Source organism: Branchiostoma floridae, chromosome 5 (assembly GCF_000003815.2).
Source record: "Branchiostoma floridae strain S238N-H82 chromosome 5, Bfl_VNyyK, whole genome shotgun sequence".
Lineage (NCBI taxonomy): Eukaryota > Metazoa > Chordata > Leptocardii > Amphioxiformes > Branchiostomatidae > Branchiostoma > Branchiostoma floridae.
Window position 1 is genome coordinate 1,015,755 of NC_049983.1, and position 15,368 is coordinate 1,031,122.

Below are 15,368 nucleotides of genomic sequence, written 5' to 3' on the forward strand. Positions count from 1 at the left end.
GACAAATTCATAAATTATCTTTTTGAATGGTAATTATGATGGGCGTGCAAAGCTGCATGACATGACTCTAAGTAACGTATATATTTTGACTGTCTATATACGTACTATGTCAGTACTATGTCAAAATTTACTCTCATAGGTTTAGTTCCATTGTAGCACTCCACAGACCGGTAATGTTACTGTGTTGTTTTATCTATAGAGGTCGACTTATGTACAGGTGACACAGACAATTGCCACGATAACCGTACATAACAGTATATTCGTCCTTATTTGTTTCTGTATTAGAAACTGAAAAGAAACAATCACGAAAGAAAACGATGATCATGATGATTGAATCAATTGGTAATGTAAACAAATGCAACTATATTGTACTGAATGAGGCATCGAGGCAATATGGCAACGATTTTGGCTGTGACCGTGGGTTTGTCGGAGAGTTGCATCGCTTCATGGGTGCTGCGGGAACCGTCATACCTACACAGGAGCCTTATAGACATGATGTTATGTACGTACTGGGTTTTATTTTCGGTTTAATTTCCATGTTGTTTTCTGCAGCTGCAGCAGTTGGTTTGTGGCCCCTGAACGCACAGCACGGAGCATCAGACATCACCGGAAACGGAAATGACGGGGCAGCCTCAGGAACCCAGCTAGTTCCAGGTCCGTACGGAGACGATGACGGTGCTTTCCTGTTTTCGGGAACTAAAAATTCCTACATCGACATTCCCAACAACGGCATGTTGGATGTGCGCTACTCCTTTACCATACTGGCGCACATCTATCCTACCGGAAAGGCTGGACCGATATTCGACTATGTGGGGAACAACAAGTGGGCATTACACTTTTGGCAGGTGTTTCCACAGCATCTTTTCATGCGGTAAGTTTTCTTACCAGACACAGAGAATTAATCCTTTAGAACTAGAATTGCCCTCTATCCACTCATGTTTATAATCATCTTCATTAACATAATTACCCTTGCCGCCTCTTTTACAGCATGGTAAAGTCAGTCCCCCAAAATATGTTCACGATATCAGCAAATAGCAAATACGAAAGTCTGTCTATGTTATATAAAGATTCTACTAAGAACTCTTTTTTGCATTTGCAAGTCGCAAAATGCCTTCTGGCCAGTGTAGTCGCCGTTGTGATGTTGAGATGAACGGATCTGTTCAATCCATGCCAAACATTTGTATACCTGTTAAAACAGGCATTTCTTCAACTTGTTCGCACTAGCGCAGTGGTAAAGTTTACGCATTCTAAACCAATGCACCCGGTTCGAATCCGGGGAGGTAGATTTTTTTCAACTTTTTTTTTTTTCTTTTTTACATCCATTAAAATACTAATTTTTACATCCATTTGGCCACACGAATTTATTTCTTTGGTTAACGGATTCGCCGCTTCGTTTTTTTGCCGAATAGAAATAAAAATTAAAAAAAAAAAACTTAAAAATGCCCCGCAACAGAGCTCACTCAAAAACAGGCAATGTGTAGTGAAATTTGCTGCAGTTCACGCACATATGTGACACAGGTTTAGTTACTCTGTTCTATTTATATGACATTCTAATAACTAGAAAAAAACGTTCACACACGCAAACATTGCCAAAATGCCAGCTTTTTTAAAAGCACTTGTTTAGATTTAGGTCGATTTCCTTTGAACTGAATAATTTAATCAATGCCTACTGTAGGCCGGTAGGCAGAGATGGACACTTTCCACCTCACATCACTGCGGACGTGCTGCAGCAAAACGCCTGGAACTATGTAGGTGCAACCTACGACAGAGCCACGGGGAAGGCAGCCCTCTGGAGCAACGACGAGCTGGTCCGTGAAACACACATCCCGGTTGCCGAACTGGCAAGTCAGTACCCCGTACGGGTGGGGGTGAGGGCCGGAGACGGTCGGTACTTCTCGGGTCGTGTTGCCTGTCTGCAGCTATACGACTTCGCCATGACTACAGAACAGATTGTTACAGTGCGGGATGCGTGCAAAGGTGAGTTCCATGCCTGCGAAACTGACGTGTTTGTAGCGGAATGGATATATCACATGTAGCGTGAATTAAGGATAGCGTTTCTCTTTTCAGCACGAGAATAAGCCACCACTGTTCATCGGTTCTCTGCTGTAAAACATCACAGCTACAACAGGGCACCTGCAATTCCGTCAGCGGGCGCCAGGAGGCGGTTCTACCGATGTTATTTCGAGTTCTCTGCAGTTTATCCTTGTCTGGTGATAATCTAGTACAGAAAACTCCCACCACCTAAGCTTGTTGAAGCAGTTTAGTAGGAGAAAACATTTAGTAATCATTTAGTGGATTTAAGCGGATCTGTCCTGTTGTTGTTTTGTAGAAACGGCTCTTTGCCTGTTAACTGTTAATGTTGCCTAATGACCTTAGTCCAAGTCAAAAACAATGAGTTCAATGGTACCTTCGTACGGGAAGAAGGTTACGCAATCCACCTCGGTCCACTCAAGTTACTGGGGAATAGACGTGTTTAATCCACGATATTGAACAAACACTCTTCGTCATGTCTTCAGTGTAAACAACTGTAGAAACTTTTGAAAACATTATTATCACACACAAGCTTTCTGTGTGTCTTTGAACACTCTGCAGCTGCGATCATTCCTTCTGGGCACACGGGCACCTTTGGTAAAGTTTGAAATGCGCGCGCTGACGTTTCGTCCCGAAAATTGGTCTGCCGCTTGCAGAAATAAAATACCATTCAACAAAACAGTCAGATTTTGTATCATCCATTTAGTCTGGAGTTGTAAGTTCCTGGTAAAATAAATAAAGTGAAAGTTGTAGATGACACATACGATAGACAATACATAGCATATGTAACACGGATGTCTACACTATAACTGTGGTACAATACACTGTATAGATCGAGCTCACACTCGGTGGAGTCTAAAATGACGTAACCTTGTGCGCTATAAGTGGCCAATGAACATGCAAAACAGCCAAATGCGCCACAGGCACTTTCAATCGTAACAGTTGTAGTACATCTAAGATCCCGATTCAATGAAATAAATGTATTGTGTAATACATACAAAATAGAATAAAACGGGTCTGTATGACCTGACTTGTTCGTCACACTATTAAAACACTATCACATGTTTTGGCTGACCTTACAATAACTATAACCATTTGTTACACGCAGTATGTAGTGTTTTATGTAAATTGGTGTGAATCAGATGAAAGATTTTATAACCACCGTGCTCAAGTACATTAGAAACCATCTGGTACACACACATCTGTCCCTGATGCTTCCATCCACTGTTACACTAAACACCGGTCTTCAGCTGAATGAGTAAAACAGGCACTAGCCTACCGTAGAAGCATGTTCCTTAGCTTTAAACAGCTATTGCAGTCAAATGTGCAAAAGTTAGGTGTGACAGGTCGTCTAGTGTAATTTACGTCACACATCCACCGTTAAAAAACTAAGAATCCGTTATCAAAAATTGCGAATCGAATCAGGATGGCATAACCGCACTAAGAATCTGCCAATCTTTTTATTAGCAACATAAGCAATATCACGTCGTTAAAAATGGAAATATTCTGAATAAGGCAGTCTGTATAGTATTGACATCTAATGCACTATTTTAGCACATTTTCATCATTATTTCATAAATCGAGCCGTTACAAACAGCGCGGGAATGAGTTGCACAAGGATTCCAGATCAAGTCCTTATTTTTTTTTTGGGGGGGGGGGTACAAAAATAAGGAACATCCTCGTGCAACTTGTCTCTTGGCTGTTTTTAACCGCTCAAAGTATCAAATTATGATGTAAATGTGAGAATACAGTGCAGTAGATGTCAATATCATGCAGATTGCCTTATTCAGAATATTTCCACTTTGACGCTGTAATATTGCTTAGGTTGCCTTGAAGTAGAAGACGAAGTAGATTATACTGTAGATTGTTACAGGAGCCTGGTGTGTTTCAATTGGTCTTCTTTTCTCAATATGACAATTAAAACTATAATAATTTAATTTTTTCATATTTTTCTCTTTGACGGATAGGTCTCATCAGAGCAGAACAGCTAGAATTTCTTTTAATCGGAGCTTCTTCGTGGCCTGTAAAGTAAGGGATAGTGAGGGGGAGTGTAAATATACATGTAAGGTGAGATTCATGTTTTGATAATAGTTTGCAGTTGAACTTTTAGCCATTTGAATCTTATTTCTTTATAATATATAAAACACATTGGCCACATGTCAATTATATATAAAACACCGTGCAGGAGAGAGGAAGAGACATAATAGTGGACCCCACATTTTATTTTCTGTCAAGCATTTAAGGGTTGACACACAGCCTCCGTTTTACCCCGTAGGACATGTGACAGTTCAGGATCATGTGCACTCTCTTGTTCTGTCATGTGTGAAGAAAAAACAATGACAAATTATTACATCATTCTCTTTCTTTAATTGCGAGAAATCTTGGTTACATAGGGCGGCAAGAGCTGGTCTCTGGGCTCCTTCGATGAAGATAAAGGTTCCATTCGAGTCGCAGGAACTTGTGGAAAGTCAAGATTTAGAGTTATAGATATGAAATGGAAGGTTTCAAGAACTCGATATGGATGGAAAATAATGATATGATTATAGAAAGTTCTAACTCCTGAAAAGGTGGGATTTAAAAGAAAGTTGTGGGAGCCCTTTCATCTACTATACAGGCTGTGAAACGGATTTCAAACAATTGTTTAAGACGATCTAACATTATCTGTTATGTGACGTGCGCTTTCTATCTTGCAGACGCAACACTGAAGTTTCCTAGCCAGATCTTCTGTGACTGTCAAAGATTGTACAATACACTGCATCACACACATCATGGTACTTGCCCAACATAGCTAATGATCAGAGTTGTAATTCTAAGACGTTGACCAATGAAACACTTTTTTCTCTCTTATTAATAATTTTCATACCTAAAAGACAACAGATGTCCCCTACTGACTAAAAAAATTGACTGCTGCACTGTGATTATATTTCACCACATTTTTTTGCTTTTCATTTTGGAGCAAAATGGCCTAAATTTGGTGTGTTTGTAGAGTGGGCAAATACCACGAAATGTTTCGCTGGTTCCACTTATTTTTTCCATATACACGTAGACCTTATGAATTACCCTCTGGAGTATTTTGGCCATTTTCAGATCAAAATGTACATTTTGGCCTCCTGTGCCCTGGTACTGTATCACAATAACCTGAAATGTGGTATGGAATGTTTGGAATAGGCCCATAGAAAGATGGCGCTGATCTCTTACGAATTATGATCATACATGTATATTTTGTAGTCCAGATATATTGACCAATTAAACGCTGAACATTTTTCGCTCTTCATTTTTTAAAGTTGGAATCTCGCGGATGATCTCTCAACTGGCTATTAAACTGTGGTTTCATTTCTCTTTATTATTACAAGACCAAACTGTATGTTGAAGTTTGAAACCCCCTCACGAGCCTTGCTATGGTTAAATGAGGCAAAAGCAGCTAAACTCTATGCGGCTGATCAGCAGTCACGGTTGGAAGGCCAGGATGGTGCTCGGCACACGCAGGAGGCGGCGGGACCATCGCCATTCCGGGTCCTGTTGGAAACACGGACACGAAAAGGATTAAACCTTCAGCTGACATGTAACGAAAACAATGAACACAAAGCTGCTGCTGGCTGGTGCTAGATATGCGAATGAATTGGCACTGGAAATAACTGAGGGCTCAAACCCGGCTGGACATGGTTTGTAAATATGTGAGTTTGACCCTTCTTTTTTTCCACTCAATCATGAAACCACTCTCGTCACCATCCTGTTCTCCTTACTTCTGAAATAAGGGTTGCTGCCGGGATCAGGACGGAATGATAACTTTGCCTTTGATCATGAGCACAATCACATACGTCTTGCCATCGTCGTTCGATCGCTAATAAATATTTTTGGACAGTCATGCATGTGTCCTGCAAAGTTCAGCTGCCTTGCTAAACAACTGGCTGTCTAAACTCTTGGAACTTTATCGGTGGTTGGTTCCGTCACAGCCTGCTTCCAAATCAGAGGGCATGACGTACGACGGCCGCACAACGTAAGTGACAGTGGCATTGCTGTACAAGTACAATTTATCACCCTACAAGCGACAGCAATGAGTTCATCTTTAAGCTGGGAGACACAATAGGATAACATGTGGAAAAATATTACGAATTAATTTTTGAACCAGGTCTGTGTGAAGACTCCCACCCAGACGTCAACACATTTGTGTATCGCCGACAGTGTAATCAAGGATGTTTGTCCTTGGTGTAATAGGCCGGTTGTTCTACACAGGATCCTTGATCCTGGGAAACAAGTGCCCTTACCTTTGGGAACTACTCCTTGGTTTTAGTCATGTCCTCCTCATACTCCTCGGACAGCTCACGTTCCCCGTCCCAGTCCACGCCGTGTTCTCCGAACTCACGGCGGCGCAGGGCGTTCTCTTCCTGCTTCTCGAGCAGCAGCTCCATAAGGCCACGGGCTTCCTCGGCCAGTCTGGGGAACAAGGACAGGACTGTGTGTTATCTAGAAAACACTCCTGTAGGGAGGAAGGAAGGTAGGAAGGGGGAAGGAAGGGGGAGGGGGAAGGAGGGAGGGAAGGATGGAAGGAAGGAAGGAAGGGGGGGAGGAGGGATGGAAGGATGGAAGGATGGAAGGAAGAAAGGGGGAGGAGGGAGGGAAGGATGGAAGGAAGGAACTTCATTTGTCGAAAAGCGTACAGGGCAAAATGTGCGGCAGCAACTACTGAAAAACAAGACTACAAGGCCACACACAGAACAACAGAATATCATCGATAGCAGAACAGTGGTGTCATAAATAGAAACACGGTTTGTATCCTGTAATAGATATACTGACATACATACTGAAATACTGACAAGGCTATGCCATCTTCATGATAGCTTACCGCGGTAGGTCGTTGTCGACTTCGTGGTCTTCAAGTCCGCGGTCGGCCGCTGACATTTCTAAGAAGAATCGATTCATTTAAAAAAAAATATCAATGAAAAGCAGTTTTTGTACACAACTTATATTGCTGGAAAACAAAGTTTCTTTGCCTTACATATGTAAAATACCTCTAGGCGTAACACCCCTGTGAGCAAGGGTACTTTCAAATAACGGTATGAACTGTACACGACAATCATCCTAACCACTTTCGTCTGGTATCTCTGTTATCCGTGCTTCACGACAAGATGATGGCTAGTGATGGCAGTTCGTATTTTATGGGCATCTGAAAAATGTTAATTCACTTTTTTGTAATCGTTTGCAGATTCATAATTATTTATTGATTACCGGGTTCCTCGTCGTCCTCGTCCTGCTCCTGACAGGTCCACATCTTGTCCTGATCCTCGATGGGATCCAGTTCCCCGTTCTCTCCACAGGTCACCGGGTAGCACGATTCTTCATTCTCGTCACAGACGCAGTTGTGTCCCTTCACTTTAGACACCCAGCTGTCTCCCTCCTGTATGGACATATCAATACGTTTAAATATGTACCTAGAATCCCTCCTGTATGGACACATCAATACAATGTCATATAGAATACAACACCCGAGGTGCCAGCCCGACAGCGGGTCGGATCGCCCTCCGGCCGTCGGGTGATTCGACCCGCGGGAGGGCTGGGACCGTGTTGTATTCTATTTATGTCATACCCACATGAGAAAACCCATGTTTTGATGCGAAATGCGCCAGAAGTTGAACAAATTTGGTGCCCTCGAACAAAAAGCGTTTCAACAACAATGTTCCAACGGCCGAATCAGCTATTCGAATTGCCAACCGTGCCACACTCGGCCCGCTCGAAATGGTTCGATTTACTTGAAGGAAGCCTAGTGATACAACTCTCGAACCTGTGTGATACGGAAGTTATGGGCCGATCCGGAACACCCGTATCGAACGTTTTCGCGTCACATATGACATAAGTTTAATTATATACCAAGAATCCTATCATGGACAGCACTTTGTCTAGAGATTGGCCAGAACGTTAACGGCACGGTGGACTACAGGGGTGTGGGTGTGAAATGACTACAATGCACACACATAAAATTGAACACAACTGCTCAACAAATTGCTGGGAGAAAACCTTACCAACGTTTTTTTTAAATACAAGGAATTAAGGAAACGGTAAAATGAACCTTGATAGATGGCTCCCACCGATGTTATTAAAACCTGCACGGCTAGTCGGGTAGGAATTTGCCTTATTTACATGTAGGTACTGCCGTACTAAGGTACACACTACCTTATGTTCCCCACAGCCTTGGCCCTCGGTACCTCGCACTTCAGAGGTACCTCGCACTTCAGAGGTACCTCGCACTTCAGAGGTACCAAGCACTTTAGACGTCCTCTTCCGCGTCACCGTACCTAAAAATTAGAATTTTGATGTCTGTCTGTCTCTCTCCATTCAACTTTTGAAAGAACCATTATGATAATTGTCGAAAAAAAGGTAGACAAACTTAAGAGAAATGTTTACCTTATATACATACATACCTGCATAGACTTCGACTTCGCAAACAGTCAGCACCCGGCCGCGACCAGGCAGTTGGATCCCCACATATCGTCCCCTCAGTCTGTTACAGTTGATGGCATCCTTGTTCTTACCAGCGGGGATGGTGTGGTGGCCGCCGCAGCGTGGGTTGCGGTCTACGCGTGCGTCGTTTCCGATGTGGATGGTGAAGGGGTTGAGTCGCCCTCTGCAACAGTCCGCGCGGTTGATGATGACCACCCACTGGACGCTGACTTGAGTACCGAGGTCCACTTGCAGCCACGGGTCGGTCAGTGCCGGAGTTTGGGTGCAGCAATGTTGTCCATAGTTGGGGTCCCTACAGCCGTCAGTCGCTCGGTTGGCAACCCCGTAATGTGCGACATCCACCTGGACAGTCGGTTTTCCCAATGCTATGTTTGGAGCTTACAAGAGAAAAAAAACAGACGACGTAAGCCAAATGTGTCGGGAAAAAAACATCTGAGTATAACAATGTTTAGTTCACAGGATCTCGTCACAGTCAGTGGTTTAAAGAAGACTGATAATGATACAAGATACAAAGTTAAACCCAAGCCTTGTTCATTGACGTCCCGCTAATCATTATGATATATGTCTTGCCTACTCACCTGCGTAAACCTCCACTTCGCACAGCGCCAGGACTCGCTTCTTCCCCTGCAGCCTAATGCCCACGTACCTGCCCCTCATCCCGCTGCAACCGATAACAAGCTCGGTCAATTCAGGAGGGAAACGGTGATGCCCGCCACACCTCGGGTTGGTAGCCACGTCAGTGCTGTCCCCAATGTGGACATCGAGGGGCGTGATCCTTCCAGATCGGAAGTACCGACGGTTGACGATGGCGACGTGGTCGACAGTGACCGCATATCCCAAATCGACATACCACCATGGGTCGTTTTCGTTGGTTGTAGCTGTGCAGGACTTGTGTCTCCATTCGGGGCTTCTGTTTCCGTCGACAGCTCGACCGGGAGATCCTCCCGAGGCAACGCTAGACTGGAGCGCAGGTCTTCCTGATGCAATGTTTGGGTCTGTATACGTAGTGTCAGCTGTAAATAGAGTTACGTTAGTGACAGTTTAAGTCTAACCCTATTCACACGGGGAGGGGGGGGGGGTCCTTACAACTACGTACTGTTTTTATTCTATTTTATGTTTTACAGAAATAACAACGATGCATATTGAGACACCAATAGATATAGAGACACGTACAAAACTCACAACGTTTTGGGGAAAGAAGCAAAACATTTCAGTTACAAAAATACGAAAGTATAGTGATAAATACCAGTAGTAAAATATTCTAGAAATGATAAGGCAAGTAAAAAAATTGCACCATGTCGTGTTTGAACTCGAGTCCAAAGGTTAAAATTCCAATCGCTAGTTAACTACGTCACGAAACCTCACAGTACATGGGAATTGAATACATAGAAGTCAAGTGACGAAGCGCGTAATACGAGACGTAAATACGCTGCAGGGCCGTCATTTAAAAAAAAAATGAAGGCGGAAAAACTCTATCGCTACAGTCCCTTCACCTTCTGGTCACCAAAGTAAACTTTTTAAACTGATAGTATGCACCAGCTGTTTGTGAACATGTAAAACTCTCCCACGGTGCAAAATGACGAACAATAATGCCTGCTTAGTTTAGTTCACGACATTTACATGGTAAGCAGGGGTACGAAAAGCTCGCAACTGGGCAGTTACTTGAGTATTGACATGCCAGCAGCTACTTCATTGGTCCTACTTTCATGTCGCATAACGTCAGAATGGGGATTTTTTCACACGGTATCGTTCTGGCGTGTAACGTTGCATTCAATGTCTTAATCTTTTCTGATAACAAAGCGATCTTTTGCATGTTCCAGTAATATACCTTTTATACCATAGTCACACCAGAAAACACACATTTCAATGTGAAAGCTGGCCAGGAATTCGTTCAATTTATTCGATTTAAGCCTACAGCCATTCTATCCTCAACATTATCTTAGCTTGCGTGGTCAGCGTTTTTAAAAGCATTTCATGTTTTTTTTCTTGTGGCGGTATTATTGCACCCGATCGCGATGGAATTATGAGAGTTAATGTTCCACGGCCCAACTTGGCGTATCTTGGTAATCTTGGTAGGGAATCTGACATCTGATATGTTGCACTGAATGGCAGCTGTGAAAATAGCATTTTATTTTATTTTACAATTTGTCTAAGTCTATTTGTCATATTGCAACACCATAGAAAACTACTAGGGCCTTGATCTAACCTTGATCCGTGATTTGTTCGATACGTCGATAGATGCTGTCGGCTGCGTTCACACCCCATACTTGGTTGCTGCTGGAGCTGATGTAAACTTCTTTCAGACCGCCATCTAGTTGCTGCCAGGTACTACCTTGAGGTGTCCCAGCACTTAAACCTGCAATGAGAGACAGTCTTAGTTAAACATAACATATCGTCAATGGGGAACCCGGAGAAGGATGTATGTTGTGAATGTGAGTTAATTAATCACTACACTTAAGAATAGACAAGAAGACTGACATTCTAACTGGAAAATGTAGTGACTTTCAGTTATTCCAAACGATCATGTACCTTTAAAGATACTGTTCCTTGCATGATATCTTTCTCTATGGTACCAACCACGTTTCACTTATGGTACATGGAGTATAGAAATGAAGGAGCCTACCGCGCCGTACGTAGATCTGGTCGTTCCTGCTGACACCCCAGACTTGGCCATTTCCTGATGATATTTGCTTCAGCTCGCCGCTGACGTATGTCCATCCAGTTCCAGGCGAAGCCTCATTACCAGACGTTCCCGTGCGGTAGTAGATATGGTCGACTCTGTTCACGCCCCAAATGCCGGCTCGTCCAACCGACACGAATTTCAGTCCCCCATAGATTTTCTGCCAACTTTTTCCTGTATGTATAGGGACGAGAGAGAGCACACGTGTGAAGACAGAGCACAGATTCCATTTTATTGCCTACACGTTTGTATGGATTTGTGACTCATTTGACCGAAATGGTATCTCACCTGCTGGATTACTTGCTGTGATTCCAGTTCGCCGATAAATCTGATCCGCGGAGTTCACGCCCCACACCTGATTGCTGGTTGCGCTGACACACACCTGCTTCAGCCCTCCTGGAATCTTGCGCCAGCCAGTTCCTTGAGGAGAACTCGGACTTATTCCTATAGTAGAAGAACATTGGATATAGGCATAAGACATGTATGCATTAGCAGTTGCGAGACAAGAGACATTTCAAACAAGATCAGAGTACGGAGAAGTCCTTGCTCCACCTATTTACCAAATATCACCCGTAATCCATCCATTCTAAGTTATACTTTGCAGAAACATCCAGATAACAAACAGACACGTCAAAAACTATACCTTTTTTTATGGAGGTAAGAATGAGCGTCCTGATATTGAGCGTCCTGAGTCTTGTTTTGACAGACTTCAAATCGATTCACTCAGCATATATGTACATTTTATGAACGCAGTGAATCTAAGGTAAAGGGACCAAGACTAATCTCCAAGCAGATCATACAATGGCATAAGATAGTACCAAGATAGTCAGCCAAGAGGTGTACATGTGCCATATAGAATCTGCCTCCAGTCGGCTAGAACAAAGGCTATTAACATCCAATTGTCTCCCATTCAAACTGTGCTTGCAGTGTAGGTGCTAATTGCCCTCCTTCCTTTTTGGTGCTAACTTCCAACTGGGACACAGAACTTTATTTGCACGACAACTGTAAAGGATACAATGTGTGGCAACTTGTACATACAATACATACAGAACAGTTTGACATGAGTTGCTAGTATCTAAAACTCTGAGAAACTAATCCATTTTACAAATGATAACAGTATTAACAATCAGACTAGCGACATGTGCTGGTCAGTGGTTTAAGTCGCTCGTAAAATCATGTGCACATGGCCACAGAGAGGGGCAGCAACACTATTGTTGAATACAAATGCTCCTCCCTGTTTCAGTGCAGGCAGTCCCCTGGTAGCGGAACACACTCCTAAGCCAGCTTCACTCCTCTGCCAGCTTTTGATACTATCTTATGCTACCGTAGGATCTGCTTGGGGATTAACCAAGACAACTTGACCGATAACTGACCAAATCGGATATAGATATCATCTCTGCTGTTGACTCCCCACACAATGTTGTTTCCGGATGAGATCTGTTTTAGTCCACCTTCGATGAGTACCCAACCCGTACCCCGAGAGGCTTCGTTCATGTAAGTCCCAGTTCTATAGAAGATCTGGTCGCCACTGTTCACTCCCCAAACACCTGATGGACCAACCGACACGAACTTCAGCCTGCCGTCAGTTTGTTGCCACCCGGTTCCTACATCAGATTCTGTAGAAAAATGGATCCTCAGAATCACGTCGTGGCTTAACAACATTTCTCAAATAAAACGTAATTGCCACATTCAGGTCAGTCTGTGTTTAAATAAAGGCTATTATCAATTAATCCCATGGCATACATGCGTTAGTTTCTTAAGTAGTGACAAACCGGGATTGCATGAACAGAGTACAATCAACAAGGAATATACCTTGAAGAAGTCAGTTAACTCATTTAATCCATTGTTGGATTTCTTTACCCAAGTAATTAGTACGTAGTATGCCAGTTTAACACTCTATGTCTTATGCCTTCCAAAAAGCAGTAACTTAAGCAGCTGGATATGATTTTAATTGGAATAAGCTAGACGTTTCAGGTATAATCAAATTCCTTTTGCCAGTGACACTGACGAAAGAACACTGATGAAAGGTAGTGGATGTAGTATTTAAAAGAAAAGATAAACGGACTGTTATTACAGTGCTACATTTTCTGCTGCTATGATTTTAAAGTTGACTAAACTTAGACAAACTGTGTTTTTCGTATTTATTTGATACATTGTAAATATCCCAACAGCTGCCCTTGACGTAATCCGTTCATTCGTTATTTTACGTTGAACTGCTTCGTAGTGAACAGTATTATCTAGTCGCTTTCCACGATGTCTGATATACAGATTTTACAAGTCATATCCAAGGTATCTACCAAACTTACATCGATGACGGTTAGACATCCAGGTTATAGTAAATAGCAATTACGCAAGCAATTGGACAACTGTGTGTCACTCAGGAATTTCATTAGATTGTACCTGAAACGTCTGATCATGACTGTTTCCAAAATCATATCCAGCTGCTTGAGTAACTTCTTTTGGGCGTATCTTATTACCTGGATGTCTAATTATTATCGACGCATTCTACATGTTATTGCACTCAGATTTTTCAATCATCATTTTGAATTTTTCTATTGGGAAGTCATCTACGTAAAAAGTAGCAGACTATAGTAAGAGCAATTGTCCTTTTCTTCCCAAGAAATACATACATACACGTTTCAGCATCACAAGAAGAAAAATCAAATTTCCCTCAACTTCCCTCACCTGAAAATCCTTCCGTTGTGGCTGTGCGTCCGACCAGGAATACAAGCCACGCGGTCAGCAGGAGCCTGGCGGCCATCTTTCACCTGGTTACAAAAATGATAACAAAACTTGAAAGTTAGCTCTTTGCACTAAACCATCCCAATAAGCAGACTAAGGCTAAATAATAGAGCAACACCAACTAGCATATGAAGAATGCGAAATACAAACGACAGACGAAAACAATACTTCCCCTGAAAATAGTGGCCCCTTTCATAATCTGGTCTGTCATGTTTGATTAACAGCCATTTCTACTACCACTCATTGGCCTGTACTTCCTGCCACTCCAGCAAGTCTGATCTTTGCAGTTATCTTCTCACTCACTTCCTGACAATCAAAAAAACCACGAGCACACATCAGCACAAACAAACACGACGAAAATATGGAGTAAACAACACCCAATGTTTGCTCATGAAGTTTAGTTGAATCGATTGGGACGATAGTGCCTGTCTTCAGTTTACTGCTGCGTCAAACACCTGGCCTTGGCGCGCCGCCAGAATATTACAAATGGCCTTACTGCAGCAGTTGGTTCGACCGGTTGCGTTCAGAGCTATTGTTGCAAGGCGGCGACCGCATGGCAAAGTGTGACCGGCTACTAGATAATGTCGGCCAACGCACCAGTTGAACGGGTCCCTGAACATCTATGAGCCGACCCGGCGGCTCTCGCCTCGGGGGACCGCCGTTAGTCTAATCTGACACACAGGGAAGAGCAAAGCCGTCCACACGCAGTGTCATTACATACTACATTCACGCTATGATATGAAGATCGGTGTAGTCTATTCTTTTGATTGGGGTCCCCTTCCTATTCTGTCAGAATGAATAAATAAACAAGCGTTCGTAGAACTCAACCTTTGTGAAATGGGCGAGGGTGTGGTGGTTGGAGGGTTTTTTTTGCAGACATCTCAGGGGCTAGCCTTACAGAAAATGATACGTTCGATTTGGCAAAAATTCTCGGAATTCTACACCTTTTTTTCGCGCCTATGTAGCTGCATTATCCCTTTGAAGTGGAATAGTTTGCGTTGACAGATTGTCATGGTATTTGGAATGCAGATAGCTTTTGTAATGGGCCGTGAGCGAGCGAGTGAGTGAGATAGCTTTGGAGATGCCTTACATAATCAAGTTTTATCATGCAAATCAGGGGCTAATTTGCATAAATAATGAGGACAGTTTATATTAATAATAATAACTAGTTGTATTTTGCCAGCCAGTAGGTATTTTGCCAGCCACCCAAGTTATACGCCTACTTCATTTCATACTAGCAGATTCTCAAAGATAAGACACATTAGACAATTCCAAGTCACCATATGCATGAGGGTTTTAGGTGATATTTGTAATAAAGTCTGAATTTTGTTGAATAAAAGAATATCTAAGCCACAATAATTGATTTTTTTTTTAAATTGAATAAGAATATATTCATCCATTTGAATTCATTTGAATAGTTTAGAAACATTTTCAAAGTAACTGTACAAAATATTTTTTT

General features: G+C 42.6%; 1 protein-coding gene across 1 annotated transcript; it reads right to left on the reverse strand.

The window, feature by feature from the left end:
• Positions 1-6,301: 6,301 nt before the first annotated feature.
• On the reverse strand, positions 6,302-13,928 carry LOC118416845. Its single transcript, XM_035822118.1, has 11 exons — positions 13,853-13,928; positions 12,541-12,783; positions 11,456-11,611; positions 11,111-11,341; positions 10,694-10,843; positions 9,066-9,500; positions 8,448-8,864; positions 8,200-8,321; positions 7,258-7,426; positions 6,875-6,932; positions 6,302-6,465 (listed from the first exon to the last, which is right to left on the reverse strand). Exons 1-11 carry the CDS (start codon positions 13,926-13,928, stop codon positions 6,306-6,308), a joined length of 2,217 nt encoding a protein of 738 aa, XP_035678011.1. The 3' UTR covers positions 6,302-6,305.
• Positions 13,929-15,368: the final 1,440 nt, after the last annotated feature.

Excerpts from the sequence above, each read along its gene's own strand:
- LOC118416845 (XM_035822118.1), bottom strand. The coding sequence starts at position 13,928 with ATGGCCGCCAGGCTCCTGCTGACCGCGTGGCTTGTATTCCTGGTCGGA. Across the intron at positions 11,612-12,540 it reads TGATATCTATATCCGATTTG|GAATAAGTCCGAGTTCTCCT; the intron begins GTCAGTTATCGG and ends CTTCTACTATAG. Across the intron at positions 6,466-6,874 it reads GTCGACAACGACCTACCGCG|ACTGGCCGAGGAAGCCCGTG; the intron begins GTAAGCTATCAT and ends CTTGTTCCCCAG.